Raw genomic sequence first — 18,970 nt, 5'->3', positions numbered from 1 at the left:
CCAAACACTATGCTACCAGACTGTACCTGCTCCTGAGGCCTGAGAGTCTGTCTTCTCCACTTTAAAGACTTTTCATTTTCAATTTCTCCAAGGTCACAAGCAGGTGTTTCGTCCATTATCTCACAGATTGGGAACTGACCGAGAAACAAGAGACTGCCCCCTTTGTGGAAAGCAGGCCTTGAACTTGTCTCTCCCACTCCTAAACCTTCTGCCTACACTGCCACACTGGCTAATCTCCACAGTTTAAAGAAATGGTTCTAACTCCCTCTGGTCTCCTTCCCGCTGAGCCTCTGCCCCTGTACTTTTAAGTAGGTAGCATATCCTCTCTGGCTGTGCGTATGTCTCCATCTTTGTATCTTTTAAGGCTTCTGTCTCCCCCTGTTTCTTGTCTGCAGGAAAGGACATGATAGCCCTCATTTTAGCAGATAAGGAACCAGAGATGGCACAGAAAGTCCTCCAAGTAGCAAAGCGATGGGCAGTGTCCCCTTCCGTTTGGGGGAAGTGGAAGAGAAAGCAAGGTCTCTCTCTGGGAGTTTTGGGACGTGTCTGAGGTCCAAGCATTGATGACCCTCTATTCCAAAGAGCACCTGCAGCATGTGGTCACCCAGATGGGAGAGTGGCAGAACTCAGCAGGCAGGCTCAGTAGGCTGAGGACGCCTAGATCTCCTCTCAAGGGTCTATTAACCCTTGCGGTGCTGTGAACTAGCAGGACGTTATACGGACACTGGTCTCCTCAAGGTGGGCGTGGCACACAGTGAATGCCCAAAGTTCTGTTCAAAACACCTGCATCCTGGGCCCTCTCCTCAGACTGATTCCCAAACTCAAACACAGACCAGTGTTCTTCATGTGAGTCTTCACCTCTCCCTCACAATCCCCCCCCCCCCGGACAAACGCATCCACTTGTTTCTGTCTCCCATAGGGACAGAAATTCTTGCTCTCTGCTCCAGGGGCTGTAATGAGGCTTGATCTCTCAACTCCCATTCATCATCAAGGGATAAAAGAAGAGAGGCCAGAGCAGAGACCAGCTTGGGGGAAGAAGGCTGTGCAGAGGCTCAGCCCTGGGTATCTATTTGTTGCCTGTTATGAGATGGAGCCCCTGACAATCTGAAGGGGGCTGCCTAAGACCGCATGGTCTTTATCTAGAGGGATGTCCATGTCAGCAGACAGATAGCTCTGGGAAATTGTCACCAAGCTAAGCATTTCACAGGTCTGGGAACTCAGCTCCCAGGAGTGATGTCAGAATAGCCAGCCTTCTTCTCCCTCCAGGCCCATATCCCAGTGACTACCTAGCTCTTGTCCACACTCCCTAACACTTTAGAGGGACTGTCCCCACTAGTTCTCTCTGAAGGCCTCTGTGGGTCTGCACTGTGCTAGGGCCAAGTGACTGGAATCACAGGGACAAGTCCCTGTGCCGCAGATTCTGAAGAGAACAATTCCCGTCTGATTCTGTGCAGGGAACAGTCTGTCCTTTGCATACTTGAGACATGAGATACTGTACAATGGAAATGAGGTCCAGAATGTTTGCACAGTTCAGCTTTTATTAAAACGCCATATACAGTGTGGAGAGCTGGAATGGACTGCTATAAAAATAATACCTTTGGGGGAATGTTTCTCGGCTCTTACTGTATTGATCATGTGGCAAGTGTTCTTTTCCATGGTGTATGGTCCCTAACATCCATGCAGAAAATACCAGATCAAGGACTTTACCCGTGCCTGTGTCCAGTCTGACGGCCCATATCCAGCACAGAGCCAGAACATTCACAGAGAGATTCTCGTTCCATGCCTTGGATTTTCTTTCAAAGAAGATATTTTACACATCATATACAAATTAAACAAGAAGTCCAACAAGGGTCCTTTATTACCACCAAAGGGGGGGGGCAAATAATTTACAATCTTATAACCGAAGGCAAAAATAGCACAAGAACAATTTATTCCTGCAGATGCCGCAGCCCCGTGCGTTCCTGCCTCGGCTGCTGCTACAGCCCGGAGTCTCTGAGTCCCACAGTAAAGGTTGCACGGGGCCTCGAGGGCTGGATTACCCACACCGAATAAGCCTCTCCTGTCCCCATATGTCGGAAGTGCTGCTGGATTTTCTGCTTGCTCAGTAGATAACAGTGCAGCTGAACACAAGGGGCTTAAGTAGCACACACACACACACACAGCCTACAAAAAGCACTCTGATCTCCTTGCTTCCATTCATCAAAGCCTTGGATGCTCTGGTCCAACTTAATGGGCTTGCTCAGCCTCCCAACTTGATCCAGCCCAGGTCAAGCAGGAAGAAGCATGGAGGCGGTTTAAATGGCACCTGTCCCCAAAATAATAAGTTAAGATTTAAAAAGAGAAACAAGAGGCCTGCGGCAGATGATAAATACACAAAACAGAACCTGGAATGAAGACAGCTCAAGAAAGAAAGGAAAAGATTGAATGAACATCTGCTTAGCGCATTCTTCCCACGAGTCAGGACCAACCACCCTCCCAAAGAACGGCCCTCCCGAAGTGATGGGAACACAAGCTTCCCAAAGCAGCAGGACCCAGTCAAGGAGGCCCTGAATACGAAAAACCTCCAAAAGCAAGGAGACACTGGAGAATGAGCAAGGTCTGCAGGGTCCAGGCCACCTAGGGAGTGTGGGCCTGAGGGCCGGGCAGTAAGAACCATCGCCGCGTGGGCCAACCCAGCCCTGCAGAAAACAGATCCAGGAGCACACAGAGATGAGAGACATAGATGGGTACGCACTGAGTCACACTTAATGTAAGTCCCTGGGAACTAAGGAAGGAAGCCCCGTGACAATCCCTGGCAACTAAGAAAGGAAGCCCCGCGATGGGCGTCTTGAAAGTCAGCCGCCTTCCTAGACCACTGAGGGCCTGGAGCTCAGAAGGGTTCTGCGACAGACAGACAAGAGAGAGACAAAGGCAGGACAGCTCCAGGCGCATACTGCTAGGGGTGAGCGACACACAGAACAGCATTTCATTGTCATGGACGATAGAAAGCGATTCAAATGTCCTGGAAAACTATCTATAAGAATATCTACATTAAAACCTTAGCCTGAAAGCTATAGCTTCAATTTTACAAAAAAAAAAAAAAAAGGCAATCTTTGAAAGGATCTGGCTCAGAGATATACAAACATTACACAACAGATATCAAAGTGTAACAGCTCAAAAAAAATTCTGCTGAGGGGATATTAAAACTGGCTTGTCATGAGATACAATTAAGAATTCTTATTGCATAGCAGAAAAATGAGGTCACTTCATTTGCATAATACTGCCTTTTTTTTTTTTCCTTTTTTGGGATGGTGATGCTGTTGGGTACTTAGAAGAAATGACTTTGGAGTTCAGAAGCTGTCTTCCGTTGTCCGAATCAGCATCCGAGTGGTGTCTAAGCTGCTTCTAACCTTGGTTTAACCTTGGGTCTCAATTCCATTTTGTCACTTTCGTTAGATTTCAGATGTGCCCCTTGGCAGAGCTGTATTCGCTAGTGTTCACTAGTGGTGGCTAGTGTCTGCTCTGACAGGTGAGGGGTGGGAAGGCTTCACCTACCGCGTGACTAGCACAGACTTGAAAGTGGGTCTGAAGTATCCGTGATGGCGAGACTTCTACCTGATGATGCAGTAACACAGGTCTTGGGTGGGTGGCGCATCTGTGGGCAGCTAGGGCAGGCTGGCTCTTTTGGTGACGACGTACCAGTGTTCTAGTCCCCACACGAAAAGGACACACGAGTGTGAAATGAGTGAAGCCCTCAGCAGCTCCGCCTGCAGAGCCAGTGCTTCACAGGGAAGGAGGCACAAGGTGGAACCCACAGCAAAAACTCCAGCAGAAACCATGGCTGGCCAGCTTCCTCGGAAGGAGGGGTTCTCTTCAGGAAGAGTACACAACGGAAGGTTTATCATGACCCCTAAGTATAAAAGTCTGGGTCCTTGGTGGGAGTAGGAGAGGGTGGGTTTACCTTTCACCTGAAATAGGGTGCTTATGCAAATAGCTCACTAGGCTCTGATCCCCAGCCTTACCTTCACAGCTCACACCTCAAACAAGTCCCCAGACTTGCCTGGAAAGGGAGGAAGGGCGTGGGCAACACACTCTGTCCCGCTTTCTAGTGAAGGCTGAGCTTCACAAGTGGCTCTCCCCGCTCACAGCTGGGAACCAGAGCAGCAGCCAAGAAAATGTTTGCGTCCCTCCCTTGGGAGACCTTCCTTCTGGGCCCCCCAACGCTGGCTACACAAGCTCCATGCTAAGTCTGTGAGCCATCTAGATGTGGTGGTTCCTAACTCCTGCTTAACATTAGAAAGAGAGGTTCACCCTCATGGAGGGGTGCTCAGTAAATACTCAGTGACTGCCTAGCTGGGGAGAAGCTTCCAAAGGCGGAGATGTCGGACAGGGGGCACCCTGCCTCTGACATCGGGGAAGCTGAAACTCCGACTCCTGCCTATGAGGCTGTTCTCCCGTCCCAGGGCAGAGATTCCAATACAAACAATTTTAGCTTAAGAAGAGTTTAGCATTAAGGTTTGTCGGGGTTGGGGGGGGGGGCAGTAAGAATGTGTAGAGGCCAAAGGTCAACCTTTAATGTTGGTCTGCAGGATCCACACAGTTTGTTTTGCGAGTCTCTCCCTGAGGCTGGAGACTGAGACTTTCTGGTTAGCCTAGGATGGCTGTCCCCACAAAGCCTCAAGTATCTCCCAGTGTCTGCCTTCCCAGCTTTGAGATAGGAGGCGTATGACGCTGTACCCAGAATTTTTTTTTAATGTCAGTGCTAGAGATCCAACTCATGCGCCTACAGTGAGCACACCCCACCCCACCCCCCCAGCCCTAAATGTGCTTGCTTCTAAGCACTTCCAACCACCACCCTGCATGCTTGAAGTTACGTTTTTTAATAGTCTTGACCTGTGGCTGAGCAGAGCTTTCTGAGTTGCTTTCATTTTTAAAAATACAAGCGTCTTCGATGAAGCTCTCCAGTCCAGGGCCCACTACCATTTTCTTTCCCAAAGGGAAAGTTAAAAGGGGGTGTTTCGGAGGCTGGGGAGAAGATACAGACCCTGGACTAGAAGAGAAGCAGGACAGAGGGAAGATTTGGAAACAGGCAGCCCTGACCATCCTCACAAAGTGCCAAGGGCCAGAACAGCCAGTGTGTTTCTTAGAAGCCACTCATGTCCTTCTGAGTTATATATGGCCACTCCTGACCTATGGGCAAACCTATCTCTGGGTCGAGTGGCAGGGTGACCTTTCACTTATCCTCTGACACTGTGGATAAGTAGGCCTGCATAATATGCTATGATAAATTAAGTAGGTGCCCTGAGAACAATCAAAAGCAGGGTCCCACACTGAGGCCGCTGTGGGTAGACGCTGAATCCATGTTGCTTTGGTGTCTGTCTGTCTGTCTTTGCTTGCTCTCGTTCTTCCTTGCTTTTTTTAAAGATTTATTTATTCATTCATTTATTTAATGTACACAGGTACACTGCAGATGTCTTCAGGCACACCAGAAGAGGGCATCAGATCCCATTACAGATGGTTGTGAGCCCCCATGTGGTTGCTAGGAATTGAACTCAGGACCTCTGGAAGAGTCAGTGCTCTTCACCACTAAGCCATCTCTCCAGACCCATCACTTTCTTCTTTTGCTTGCTTGCTTCCTTTTCTTATCTGTTTCTCTCCAGTGTTTTTTCATGGGGCTTATCTGAAGAGTTTGTTTTCCCTGCTGAGAAGACACAAAATCTCCCAAATCTGGAATTCATGACATCAGGTCAAACTATGAAGGCAAAACAGTTCTCATCCGCCTAGAGTCCAGTCAAGGAGGAGGCAGCGGCCCAGGGAGAGGCTGTGGAGCAGCTTTGAGGAAGCCCCTGCTCTTCCACACAACTGCAGTAGTCAAGTCATGGTCCCAGACATGGTCGGAGAACTGCTTTTGGCTAGTTCTCTCTGGACCTCCAGAAGACAGCATCTGTAGTCATCTAGGGCCCATTGGATGAGTCCAAAAAGTTGTTTGTAGGAGTTTTAGCATAGTAAAAAGATCAGTAGTAAAGAAATCCAGTAGACACTCACACAGGTCCAGCCCCCACTGAATGAAATGTTTCACACACACACACACACACACACACACAAAGTGTTCCCGAATGTGCATGCCCTAGGGTGCTGCTGGGGCTGTCAGGAACTCAACTGTTTAGGGCAGAATCCAAAGCACCTTGGAGCAAGAAGAAGTGGGTCATCAGTGTCCACACGGAGAAGAAGGAGGTTGGTCTGCCGAGACAATGAGGGAGGTTGTCAAACCACGGCAGAGCCTCCCAGCTCCTCTCCTCACTTGCTGTGGTCCTGTTGCCACGGGCAGTGGCCTGCAGCTTCTTCCCCTACCTCCTGGCTGAGGGAGTTTGGGTCACAGGGATTTGTGAATCACAGCAACACCTAACATGAAAGGGAAAGTCACAACATTAGCCCCTCCCAAGTTGTTCACAAAGGAGTCCCAGGAAGCGGCCATATCCTAAGTCACAGCCAGTGGGATCCTGAAGGGTCCCATGCTACCTCGGCTACCTCAGCCAGCAGCACTGTTTCTGCAAGCATGATGTGAGACAGTGCATGTCGCCAGCCTCTTCCTATACCACCCCTCGAATTCCAATTTCTGATACTGCTCACCATCATCGAGCTGAGACCTTCTCCCAGTGCTCAATTCTTAGACACACCCACTATGCATCACTGCTTTAAGGAAACTTAATTACATTGAGGTTCTGACTCTGTAACACAAGTCTCACTGTAATTCATTGAGGCTAAGACAGTTAATTCTACACATCTAAGTCAGTTCTACTATAGATGCCAGCTAGTGACAAACTTGGCCTTCTAACCTGCCAATCCAAGTGCCTGTGGCCCCGCCCTAGTCACTGAGCCTTCTGTGCTGTGATGAAGGCATGCTGGCTTCTTTCTGGCTGACAGTGAACCTTCTTCTTCCTGGCGGGAATCACTACCAGGCAGGTTTCTGGAACCTACTACTAAAATATTAATTCAGAAAGTTCCCTCAAGTGAGCATGTTTGCCAGAAATTTATTTTAATGTATTACTACAGCTATAAAATATTCTAACTGATGACGTGATTGAGAGAACACACCCTAAAGAGCAGGAGGGATTGGAGACATTTTGCTAAGACATCCACTCCCTGCTGATTCAAGGCTAAATTCAAGGCTAAATTCAAGACGAAAGAGCAATCATGTGAGGAAAGGCAGAACTTGAATCCAGACCAGAAGGTACCCACCTGGCCCTAGCAGCTCCACCTAGATCGCAGACACCTCTCCCACTAGGTAATACTTTTCAAAAGCTGGCTCTCATAGTGTCTTCGGTAGTGTTTCTATACAAGCTTTTTTTTTATTAGGAAAATTCAGAATAATACAATGGAAAGGTATTTTATCCCTTCATACAAACAGAACAACCATTATCTTTGTAATCCTTTACTCACACAGGTCCAGCCCCCACTGAATGAAATGTTTCACACACACACACACACACACACACACACACACACACACAAAGTGTTCCCGAATGTGCATGCCCATTCCATTGTATTATTCTGAATTTCTGTATTATACCTTTCCTTTGTATTATTCTGAATTTTCCAAATTTTCCATAACAAGAGAATATATCTTTCCTAAAAAAAAAAAAAAAAAAAAAAAAAAAAAAAAAAAAAAAAGCTTGTATAGAAACACTACCAAAGACACTACGAGGTAGCATGGGACCCTAATTATAACAACCAGAATGTGTTAGCCTGTGGTGACTCACACCAGGCAGGCACCATGCTACAAACTTTACACGAAGTATCATGTTTCATTCTCTGAAAAGCCCTCAGAGGCTCAATCTAATACATTGGACAACACAGGTCCAGTCAGACTCAACGCCTGGCCCAGAGACCAGGGCTAGTGGCAGATCTGGGACTTCAGTATCCATTTCCAGAACTGACAACTCTTCAAACTCCCTCTCCCTCAGTAAGACCGGAGCAGTCAGCACACTAGGCACAGACCACCTGAGTCCTCCTTCACTCTAACATGCCAGCATGAACACTTCCTCAGGACCGACCTTAAAATCTAAGGAGCTAGGGAGGCGCTCAGAGGAGTTGGGGGACGGGGAAGTGTAATCAGAATATATAGTATGAAAAGAGTCTATTTTTAACTTTTAAAAAGACAGAAAAGCACCCCCACTAAACATTCCATAGAATATTTAACGATTTCCCTGGTGTCAAACATTAATTATTATAATTTTCGGGGAAGGAGAGAGGATACTGTTACAAGCAATGCCCAGATTAGTAATACAGGCATTAAATCTTTGCACATCAGACCTATTCCCTAGGTTTTAACATAACCCACTCACTTGGTTGGCAGGTTTGAGTACAAAACAGCTTGATTGTCTCCTTCCCACCAGTTCCAGAGGGGGCAGACAGGCTTTTGAAATATTTAGCACATATGCGAAATCTTAATGGGTTCAACTCAACCCAGGACTTCTCATTAAAAAGGAGGTGGAGCCTGAGGAGCCCACCCACTTCTCATTAACACGGAGGTGGGGCCTGAGGAGCCCACCCACTTCTCATTAGCACGGAGGTGAGGCCTGAGGAGCCCACCCACTTCTCATTAACAAGGAGGTGGAGCCTGAGGAGCCCACCCACTTCTCATTAAAAAGGAGGTGGAGCCTGAGGAGCCCACCCACTTCTCATTAACAAGGAGGTGGAGCCTGAGGAGCCCACCCACTTCTCATTAACACGGAGGTGGGGCCTGAGGAGCCCACCCACTTCTCATTAGCACGGAGGTAGAGCCCGAGGATCCCACCAACTTTCTCATCCTACAAAATGCCCTGTGCTTCCTCTGTGGCTTCCGGGAGAAAGGTGGTGATTCTCCTGAGAACAGAGTCAGGGTCAAAACATTTCCAACATCTTAGAGAAGGAAATGTAAGAGTATGCGGGAAATGCTTCGAGGAGGGGAAAAAGCAAAAGAAATGCATTGTGGATGTGGGGGCGGGAACGTCCTGAAACCTAAGCAAGATGGGAAACGGGTAAGAGGAGAAGCGCTCGAGCCAAGATGTTTGTAACACCAGATCGTGATTTTTAAATATTTGGGATAACGGAGTACACATTGTGTGTGCTCAGTAAATAAATATTTGGTCCACATGCATCTACATGTTAAGAAGCTAGGCCTGTATTTCTCTGCTTCCGAGGATCTCTTACCACAACAACATCTCTTCTAACTCTTGGCCCGGAGCTACACTCAACTTGGCACCATATTCTCTCTGCCAGTCTATCCATCACTGTCCAGCCTTTTTACTCAGCCCTGGGCTGGGACGTCATAAAGGGGCGTGGCTTAGATAGACTGCAGACCAGTTTGAAGTCTTGTCTTTGGAGCGTGCTTATGAGCAATGTAATGGCCTTTGGTGATTACTGACAGTCTCTGGAATTCAGCTGTGGGATACAAGAATGCAGTCCAGTGCAGCCTGAGGGCTGTTGAGGAGATGAGAGGGAATGTATGCACTGCACCTCGCACACTGGCAGGGAGTTACAGTTGGGATACAGAACAGCCACTGCGGGCACACGTGTTGAGGGTTTGGAGCCAGTTGGCCATGCTATTCTGGGAGGTGCAAGAAACTTTAGAAGGTGGAGATGGCACTGAAAGGCACTTGAACCTGACCTACTCCCGCCTCTCTGCAGCCTGGCTGCCAGGACCCATTCATTCTCCCACACACTGCCTGTACCGGCCTACAGGTTGAGTCTCACAACCACCCGGAAACAAAGGAGCCCAAAGTCAAAGGACTGAAATTCCTAAAACTATGAGACAAAATGAGCCCCTCCTGACATGTAAACACACACATAAAAACACACATGCACAAACACATACATATACATACACTCACATACATACACACACACATATATACATTCCATACATACCATACTTACACAAACACATACATCTACATACATATACACATATATACATACAAACACATATGCACATATATACATTCCATACATATCATACATACAGACACATATACATACACACACACATGCAAACACACATATACACACATGCACACACACATACACATACATATATACATACGTACCATACAGGCACATACACATATACACATAAACACATACACACACAAACACATACACACATACATTCCATACACACACACACACACAGTTCCTCTCAGGAACTTGTCACAAGAAGAAGAAAATAACTAACATAAGAAGTGTACTACCAGAGGCAGCTTGTGTGTGAGATTACCCAGAATCCAATTGAGCCTTGTCCCACAGACAGGACCGACTGCCATCTTACAGCTGTTCTATCTTAAAGCACCCCGTTCACATCTCATGCTAGCCTTACATTCACAACTCATGCTAGCCTTACACAAGCTCTGGTGTTTCCACCGTGCAGGCATACCTATGCTCTCCTACCTACATGCGTGTCTCACTGTGAACCAGGAGTGGCCAAGGCAGTCACAGCTCAGGTCAGGCAGAAATGATCTTGGAACACTACATTAAATATCACCTCTGTCAAGGGGACACAATGAGGAGGACATGTGGCCGTGTGACAGTTGCCTAAAACTGCAGGAGGCTTTAGGTTCCCAGCTAAGCAAGCTCCCATCCCTTCCAGTCCCTGAGGCTGAAACCCACTGACCTGCATAGCTCCTCCCAGTGCTCATGTTGGTGGGCAGCAGTGTCCACTTGTCTGTGACTGGGTTGTAGTACTCTACTGAAGCCAGATTGCACGATCCGTCGTCCCCTCCGACTACGTACAGTAGCCCATTCACCGCACAGACCCCTGGGAAACAAACAGAAGTCACGGGATCAGCGGGGGGAAAGTCAGACACCAGGCCTTATGGGAAGCCCCGTGCCCCGGAAGCTCTTTCCTCCAGTTCCTGTTGCATAGCAGAGATGTACTGTGGGTTCTGAGGGTCCCCCTTTCCTAGAGAGGCTGCTTTTCTCAGCAGGGGGGTTTCATTACTGTGTGGTCCTATAGATCCCCCCACCCCCGCTGCCCCCTGGCCACTCCCACGTGCCACTACATCATGGAGAGAACATTACAGGCACGGGTCTCCCCGTGGGAACATTTCCTGAGGAACGCACACACCTCCCCGCCAGCCTGAGCTAGGGAAGAGACAAGATTCCGGGGTGCCCCCTCTTGTCTGGGTCTGTGCTTGTCTTCCCTGTTGAGCTGGATACTGTAGCTCCATCCTATAGCTGCTCATGGCTGTACCTCTAACCTCCCTCGGAAGACGGGGCATCTGAATTCACCCAGGACCCCAGATTGGGCCTCCTCTCCCATTCTTAACAGCGTGGGTTTGTTTGAAGGCAAGGTCTCATAAAGCTGGAGTGAAGATCAGGGAGATGTGACTTTGACTAAAGACCTTAAAACTCAGTCCAGCAGACAGCCATGGTTGGTGTTTTTTTTTTTTTTTTTTTTTTTTTTTTTTTGTTGTTGTTGTTGTTTTTTAACAGACCAAGGTTGATTGATGATGCCTTTAAAGTGGTAACTAGCAATGCTGATTAATACTCTTAGTACTAGAGGGAGCCTAGACTGTGTACTGCCTGCCTGCCTGCCTGCCTGCCTACCTGCCTTCACGGCGCCTGAAACTCCTTCCTCTGCCTCAAGATTCCACTCTGGGCCTTTTCTTCTAGAGAAAAGTACATGCTTTCAATTCGTACTCTGACTTAACTCTGAAGATCGGTTATGGTAAGGGCAGCATTACTGGTAGCATAGAAAAGATGTCTTAAGTGAAGTGTTCAATGACGAACTGGGTAAACTATGATATAGCCATGTGATGGGAGAGAATGAAGACACATGCAATTAGACCTTCATGAAGGATGGGAAAGCAAGTTTTACAATAATGCCACAGTAGGATCCATTTGCTACTAAATAAATGATACCTATACGTGAATGTGCCTACATGTGTTTCCTGCTTGATTTCAGGCTTGGCTGCCTTGCAGGCCCTTTTAACTCCTTGTTCATGTGGATGAAGGCCAAATGCCAGTGGGTATCGCAGCGGGCTCAGGCAGTGAGCCAGTTACTGATGCCCCTGTTTACACTTCTAACAAGTCAGCCATGGTAAGTTTAGCAAACAGGTAATATCTGCCTTGGCGGCACCTATTAAGGCAGCCCAGCCTGGGGCGGTGGGCAAAGCTAGCCCACTCTTCCCCAGCGCAAAGCAGCAAGATAGGAAACAGCTTGGCGGGGCTGTTGGGACCCCATGACAGGAGACCCTGCTGGGTACTCTGGGACAGGAAATAAAAGACAATAAAAGGAGAGATGACACTGGAGGAGCGCATGAGGTCTGGCTCTCCTACCAGGAAGGAACTTGGACACCTTGGAATTATGAGGACCTTTCAGCCAGACAATGGCAGAGAAAAACAATACGGTACCACAACCAGAGAGAAGGGACTGTGCTGAGTCTCGGTGGGACACCTTTTGAGGCCACCATTTTGGATTCCAGGTTCCCCCTCCCCCTAACTCAGAGCCTATGGGATAGACAAACGGCTACTCTTATGTTCAGGACACAGGGAGAGCTACCTACTCTGGCAATCCTGCCCCTCTTCCTATCACTCAGAGCGGGAGGGAAGAACTGCGACCCCGCAGGAGAGGAGAGGAGAGGAGAGGAGAGCAGTCATGTTACCTGCGTTGCGCCGGCACATGTTCATGTCGGCCACCTGCTTCCAAGTGTTTGTCCCAGGATCGTAAACTTCAACACTCTTCCTCACCAAGGGTCCGTCATGTCCCCCAGTGGCATACAGCTGTCCGCTGAGCACCCCAACCCCTGAAAGGCAGAACACAGCGTCCTGGCCTCAGGCTCACTATAAGAACCAGCATCCAAGAGGCCTCAAGCACAACCCTGGATAGTCATCGGCAGCAGGGAGACTTAGGGAGCAAGTGCTGTCTTCCTGGACCTCATTGCCCTAATCTGTAAAACAAGTGTGATAATCCCCTGCCTGGCTCCCCATAAGACAGGCAGCCTGCAAATAAGGAGGTTCAAAGCCAAGACCCTGTTTCTGCTTTTAAAATGTAAATATGTGTGTGTGTACATATACAGGGGCATCAAAGGGATTTTTCAAAAGGCTCAAAGAAATCCACTGAAATGTAAAAAGATGCTAATTCTCATCAGAAAACCAGCCCCAGTTACCCTGTGGCATATTCATATTGCCTTGCTTTTCCTCTGCATCTTCTTATTCGGTTGTGTATCTGTTGAGACAGAGCCAAGTGCTGAGGTCATCACTAGGGAGACTCCCTGCCAGCCTCTTCCTCCAGCCCTTCTTCCCCTTGATGGCAGAAGGCATCAGATTTGTCCGGGGGGGGGGGGGGGAAGGGGGGGGGAGGAGCTGGGCAGTTCTTCACTGCTGCAAGACTGAGGAGATTCAAGCCATTCAGGAAGAGAGAGGGCTAAGTGAGGGTGGCTTGCCTGGCAGTGGGGACACCTGCACCTGCCTCTTCAACACCCGCTCTGGGTGGCCCTTTCTCTTTCCCATTCATGGAGAGAGGGGGTTGGAACGTACCCATGATTCCGTGGACTATTGCCTTCTGTGGACAGGCTTCATCCTTTCTGCTGGGTACTTTCTAGAAAAATAAAACCTTAGTCCCAGAGACACTGGTCAGAAGCCCAGTGGGGTATCTCAGTGAATTCGATGTGCAGCCAAGCTGTGGGTCTGGGGGCTGAACCCGGAGGCTACAGACTTCATGAAGTCAGGAACTGCTTGTGTTTTGCCCTGGTCTGTTTCCCTGAGGCTGCTGGTGATGGGCTCCTGCAGATACTATCTAAATAATGGGATGTCATGTAAACTCCCGGCCAGAAGTTATCGCGGGCTGCCAGTGGTTCCTGGCAGTTACTCTAAACTAGCAGCAGGTGGTGCTGTTGTACCAACAATGACTGGTGTCGGGCTGTGAGATTCTGAAAATTCAGTAGTTGCTTCACCTTCCAGGGTGAGCAGGAGCTGACACTTCCGGGACCCTGAGATAGTCTCTGCCCACCACCGTGTCCATCCCTGCTTGTGCTGTCCACTCATAAGGGCGCTAAGAGCCACCCAGACTTTGCCCCAGCAACTCTCCCACAATCCTTGGTAGCCTGCTCATAGACTCTCACGTAGAATCCGACGGGCCTCAGGGAGCTGGGACACAGAGCCTTCCATCTTAGGTCCTTGGCTGTCACCAGCTCCCACTGAGACAAGTACACAGGCTCCTGGTGCTCGCGATGACACGTCCCTAACTCTTTATCAGAGTGAAGCACTGAAGAAAGGGACCCGAGAACGGGGTTCCGTCCCAGGACAGGGCTCCATGGTAATCTGAACGAAGGGCTCTTCCCAGCCAAGGTCTGGGCCTCCCATAAATAGAAGCAGCTGTAATGGCTTTGTCTGGGGCCTCCAGCCAAGGATGGGCCAGGTGACGTCCACCCCAACCACCGCCGCAGGCCTTTAGCACTTGGCCCAAGTCATAAATGGATTTTTAGAAAGTAAATAGAAGGTTCTAGAAGCTATAATTACTAAACCATCAGGAACGGGGAAAAATATCACAGGATTTATAGATGGAGCTGGCCCTTTGGGAACATGGGCAGTCTGTGCACTGGACAGCTAGGGTGTTAGATGGCAACGATGGGGAATGGGGTCGCCCACGTTGACGTGGCAAGGTCAAGCACACACAGATCTTAAGCTTAGGTCTCTTGAGTTCAAGGCATTCACGAGGGGCCAAGTTGTCAGATTAGTAGAGACGGCTCCCCCAAAGATCCCCAAACACGTGCTTCGGAAACGGAGCCGGGCAGACTCTCACCCCCATGGCCCACCAATGTGAACACAAACTTTCTCTTTTAAAAAAAAATTAAAACAACCTGTTTTTCACAAAATACCAGAGATGAGGCTATGTATGGTCATAAGCCAGTCTCCAAAAACAGATGGGATGGGGATAGGCATGTGGCAATTGTGGCAATCGTAGAACGCATGTAGCGTCTCTTCTCAGTAGTCATGAGGCCTTCCCACCAGGCCCAAATGGAGACTCACATCAGTTACCAGGAGCCCCAGGAACAGGCCAAGGCCCCAGCTTGCTCTTGAAGACTGTGGCTCCTGGGATGATGGGGAAGATGGAAGAGACAGGATGGGGCTGCTGGACTCCTAAGTGCCTGGACTTCCCCCATGAGACAGAAAAGGAGGCCATTATCTCTCCTCGATGGAGAAAAACAAAGCAAGAAAATGTGGGTGTAGGGGATCGAGGTTTATCTCCAGCCATAAATACTGTTGCGAGCTTCAGGCAGGCCAGCTAGGCTTCTTAGCTAACGCCAGGGCAGTAGCACCTGTCCTCCCTCAGGGGAATAAGGCTCATTATTAGACGGCTAGAAACAATTACCTTGGAAGGAGAATTCTAACTCTGCAAGCCTTCTATTCTACGACCTTGGGCAAAGTGATCCACCTCAGGCCAGACTTGACTTTCAAACTCTGGTCAGAGGAATCAGCACTGGTGGACTGAGGTGAGATGAGGAGTGGGTGGAGGCTAGCCTGGGCCATGGAGAAATTGTCTCAAACAAACACAAAACAGGGCAGTGAAGATGACAAGCCTTCCATGCTGAGCAAGGAGTCCCTGGGAAAGACTGGTCTCTGTGTGTGTGTGTGTGTGTGTGTGTGTGTGTGTGTGTGTGTGTGTGTCTGGACATGTAGTAGCCGGGTTACTTACAACTGGAGGAGAAGAGACAGGATGAGGGGAAACAGGCATGGTTCAGTGGTTGGTCTCTAGTCTCAGCCTGTAACCCACACACACCCCACCCCACCCCCATGCTCACCTGTGCCCCAAGGCTCTCACATACATACCAGCGCCACTGCGTCGGGTGCTCATGTCTGCCACGTATATCCACTCGTTGGTGGCTGGGTTGTACTGCTCCACAGTGCTCAGGCACTGCCTGGAAGCACCATCGTAACCCCCGACGGCATACAGCTTCCCTGGAATAGACCGAGTGACTGAGATTGGTGTTGGTGGCACTGACACAGAACCGAAGGAGCTTGACTGGTGCTCCATTTTTAACCCATGGAGGTACCTCTGTCTCAATCATCCAGGAGAACCTGGCTTGCTCTCCACACACAGGGTACATCTCCCCCACCCCACCCCCACCCCGCCACATACCCGCCTGCTCTGAAGCCCTGAGATCCTTAGAAGCAATGTTGACGCTTCCTAAAAGAGGCCCAGGTACCCAGCACAGAGCACCCACTTGGCATCAATGGAGTTCGATATAGGCTTGCTTGAGGAGCTAGGTTAAAGCACACCTAGAAGACACCAGCAACGGGAGCTACAAGGCTCTCCACCATGACCACACATCAGGCTTTCTGGCCGTAGGCTCATACTGACAAGTGAAGAGGATACCGAAGAATATTCTTCCAGCCCCACGGAAGCCATAAGGGAAGCGGTCTGTGTGCACCCAGGGCTGAGGCAGCTGGGATTTTTCTGCAGGCCAACTTTGTTCTCTGAGCTGTATACAAGACCCCTGAAGTATTATCAAGTAGCCCTCAATAAAAATAAGGCTGACCTCCTGTGGGAGAGCCATTTCCATCGGGGGCTGGGAGCTAGGCGCTAGGTGCAGTAAAGAGAGGGGAACCATTACCTGACCTGTGAGGACAGGGATTCAAAGATATGGGGTTGAACATTTAGTCTTAGCTACAATGGGAGAGTTCCTATCTGTGCGGACAGGGAAAGAAGTCCTATCTCACCTATGGATATCAGATCTACAGGATACCATGACACCAGCCACAGACCAAATTGACACTAGCTGCAGGCTAAATAAGTACAGGGTTCAAATTACTTAATCAAGAATTTGGGGGGAGCCATTAAATGAGTCCCTAACGTGGAGGGTGCAACCAGGATGTGAAAATTCACATTCTCGGGCCCAAAACGGCGCTATACCATCAAGGCTACCGATCCAGAAATCCTTTATCACTGAGCTGTGTTTTTCTCCAAGTCTTTTCAGCTGACCTTTCTGAAAAAGGACTCACGCACAGCTCCTCCTTCACAAGGTCCAAGCTGACGAACAAAATCACCCGGGGCCGCCTCTCCGTGTGTGCCAGCTCAGGTGGTCACATCTCTGTGACTCTCTGCTCTTTTGGGCATTTCTGTCTACACTCCAACCCACACCTCACCTTGTCCTTATGAGGGATTCTTCTAGGCTGCAAGTAGCTAATTACCCTGTAATTGTTAAGGGTCATTCAGACTGCATAGCCTCGGTAGTGTGAGGACGGTGCCTGGAGAATGGGCCGTGTGGAAAGCTGAGTCCTTAACCACTGTGAAGCACAGTCCGCTCCAGTGCCTCCTGCACATTCTTAGAAACACTTTCTGCTGTCATGAGGCAGCACACAGCCCACAGAGCGTCAGGTGCAGGGTAGGCAAGAGAAACAAACTCCCAGCTTCCCTCTACACCTGCAGGGCAAACCATTTGCCTGCCCTTCTGCAAGCAGACACACTGACACTGCCCGTGTCACGGGCAAGATTTCCAATCTCTACCATTGAGACACCTCCCCTAACCCTGTCAGCCATTCCAATCTTGTATCAGCTGAAGCAAGCAGTCTCTTCCTGAGTGTACATGCTGTTTTTAGCCGCTGGTCTGTTAACTGCTCCTGGCTGAGGAACGAGAAGGGAAACGAAAAGGGAAACAAGAAGCCAGCTACACAAAGCTCTTGGATGTGGCTGACAAATGAACTTGTATCTCTCCAAGAGGATACAACTTATCCTGAGAGGGGGACAGAATCTTGGCCTCTGTGTCAGGACTGAACTCAGAAACTCCTACCTATCAGCAATTGAGACCTGACTCTGGCTCCAGGTTAGGAGTCATAAGACCTTGAGGATTGCTCTGCTATTTATTATCAGAAGACAAGGACTCGGTTTTCCCACTGAGAAAAATCAGAGTCCCGCCTGTGTTCTTCCAGATGGCTTGAAAGAATAAGTAAAAGAAAAAGATGTTTTACGAACTTTGGGGCACGCCCTCCTGCCTCAGCCACAACCCCATACCTAGCCTATCTGGGGACAGTCAGACCTGAGAAAAAGAAGCCCGCCTTTCTCACATCCCTGCTAGCATACAACACATAATAATTATGCAAGCATAATTAGCACCCTCCCTGCTACAGTGTACCCCAGTTTGTATGTTGAGTCTGAGCTTCCAACGTCCTTCCCATCCCCCACTGTTAACAGAGATACAAGGGACAGGCTGTCACTCTCCCCCAAGTGTCCTCCTCTTTCTCCCCCAACCTGCTGACCCCCTTCATAGCCTTGGCTCAGGAGTTTCTCCACCCAGTCTCAGCCCTCCTAGTCTGTTTACTATAAACAATGAACTTAACTCCGGTCAGTGACCTTAAGCGTGGAGCCCACAGTAGAGGGGGCATCAAGCACAATGCTGGACTCAGGATGAGACCCACAGGCTAGGGTAGGAGCAGCCACCACCCTCTGCTACCTCCTTACCCTCCACAACACCCACTCCCACGCTGCTCCGCCGTGTGTTCATGGGGGCCACGAAGAACCACTCATTGGTCTTGTAGCTGTAGGCTTCTACGGATGCCAGGCCTGGGGAGAAGAGAATGGTGGGATTTCTACAGCCATGGGCCTCGCTATGATGTGTGAGGAACGCTGAAGCCAGGAAGAGACCAGGGCAGGTCTACAGACTCCATATCTAGCTTGGTACACCTCTGCCTAGTGTGTGGCCATGGTAACTCCTCAATCTGCACAAGGTGACCACTGACTGTCACCAATGGTTCTGTGACACACAAGGGAGCTGGTAAGAAAGCTATGGGTACACCCTAACTGCGCTATAGATACGAGCCATTAAACTTACAGAACGGGACATTTGATCCCAAATAAATGCCCCATGATGCCCCTACTGGGCACCAGTCCCAACCCCTTTCCCGTGTCTTCCTCTATTTTACAAGCTAGATGGCTAAAAATGTACCTCCCAAGATCCCATGCAGGTAGGTGACCCTGAGCCCTAGGCAGAATTCTGATGGAGATTTCTGGGGT

General features: G+C 49.3%; 1 protein-coding gene across 5 annotated transcripts in view; it reads right to left on the bottom strand.

The window, feature by feature from the left end:
- Positions 1-1,822: 1,822 nt before the first annotated feature.
- Positions 1,823-18,970, bottom strand: part of Klhl3 (kelch like family member 3) — a 121,953-nt gene continuing 104,805 nt past the window's right edge. For 4 of the 5 annotated variants that reach the window (XM_029468306.2, XM_029468307.2, XM_029468308.2 and 1 more), the window contains exons 11-15: positions 18,419-18,520; positions 15,790-15,918; positions 12,624-12,764; positions 10,631-10,774; positions 1,823-6,381 (exon numbers count right to left, since the gene is read on the bottom strand). In XM_029468306.2, coding sequence (XP_029324166.1) covers positions 6,353-6,381; positions 10,631-10,774; positions 12,624-12,764; positions 15,790-15,918; positions 18,419-18,520 — 545 coding nt within the window. In that variant the 3' untranslated portion in view covers positions 1,823-6,352. The remainder of the gene's footprint in view (positions 6,382-10,630; positions 10,775-12,623; positions 12,765-15,789; positions 15,919-18,418; positions 18,521-18,970) is intronic. The other variant, XM_029468305.2, reaches the window with a different exon arrangement.

Source organism: Mus caroli, unplaced genomic scaffold (genome assembly GCF_978045245.1).
Source record: "Mus caroli unplaced genomic scaffold, Mus_caroli_1 scaffold_15, whole genome shotgun sequence".
In the NCBI taxonomy this organism is placed as follows: domain Eukaryota; kingdom Metazoa; phylum Chordata; class Mammalia; order Rodentia; family Muridae; genus Mus; species Mus caroli.
The sequence above is the reverse complement of the archived record's forward strand: the minus strand, read 5'-3'. Positions and strand labels throughout refer to the sequence as shown.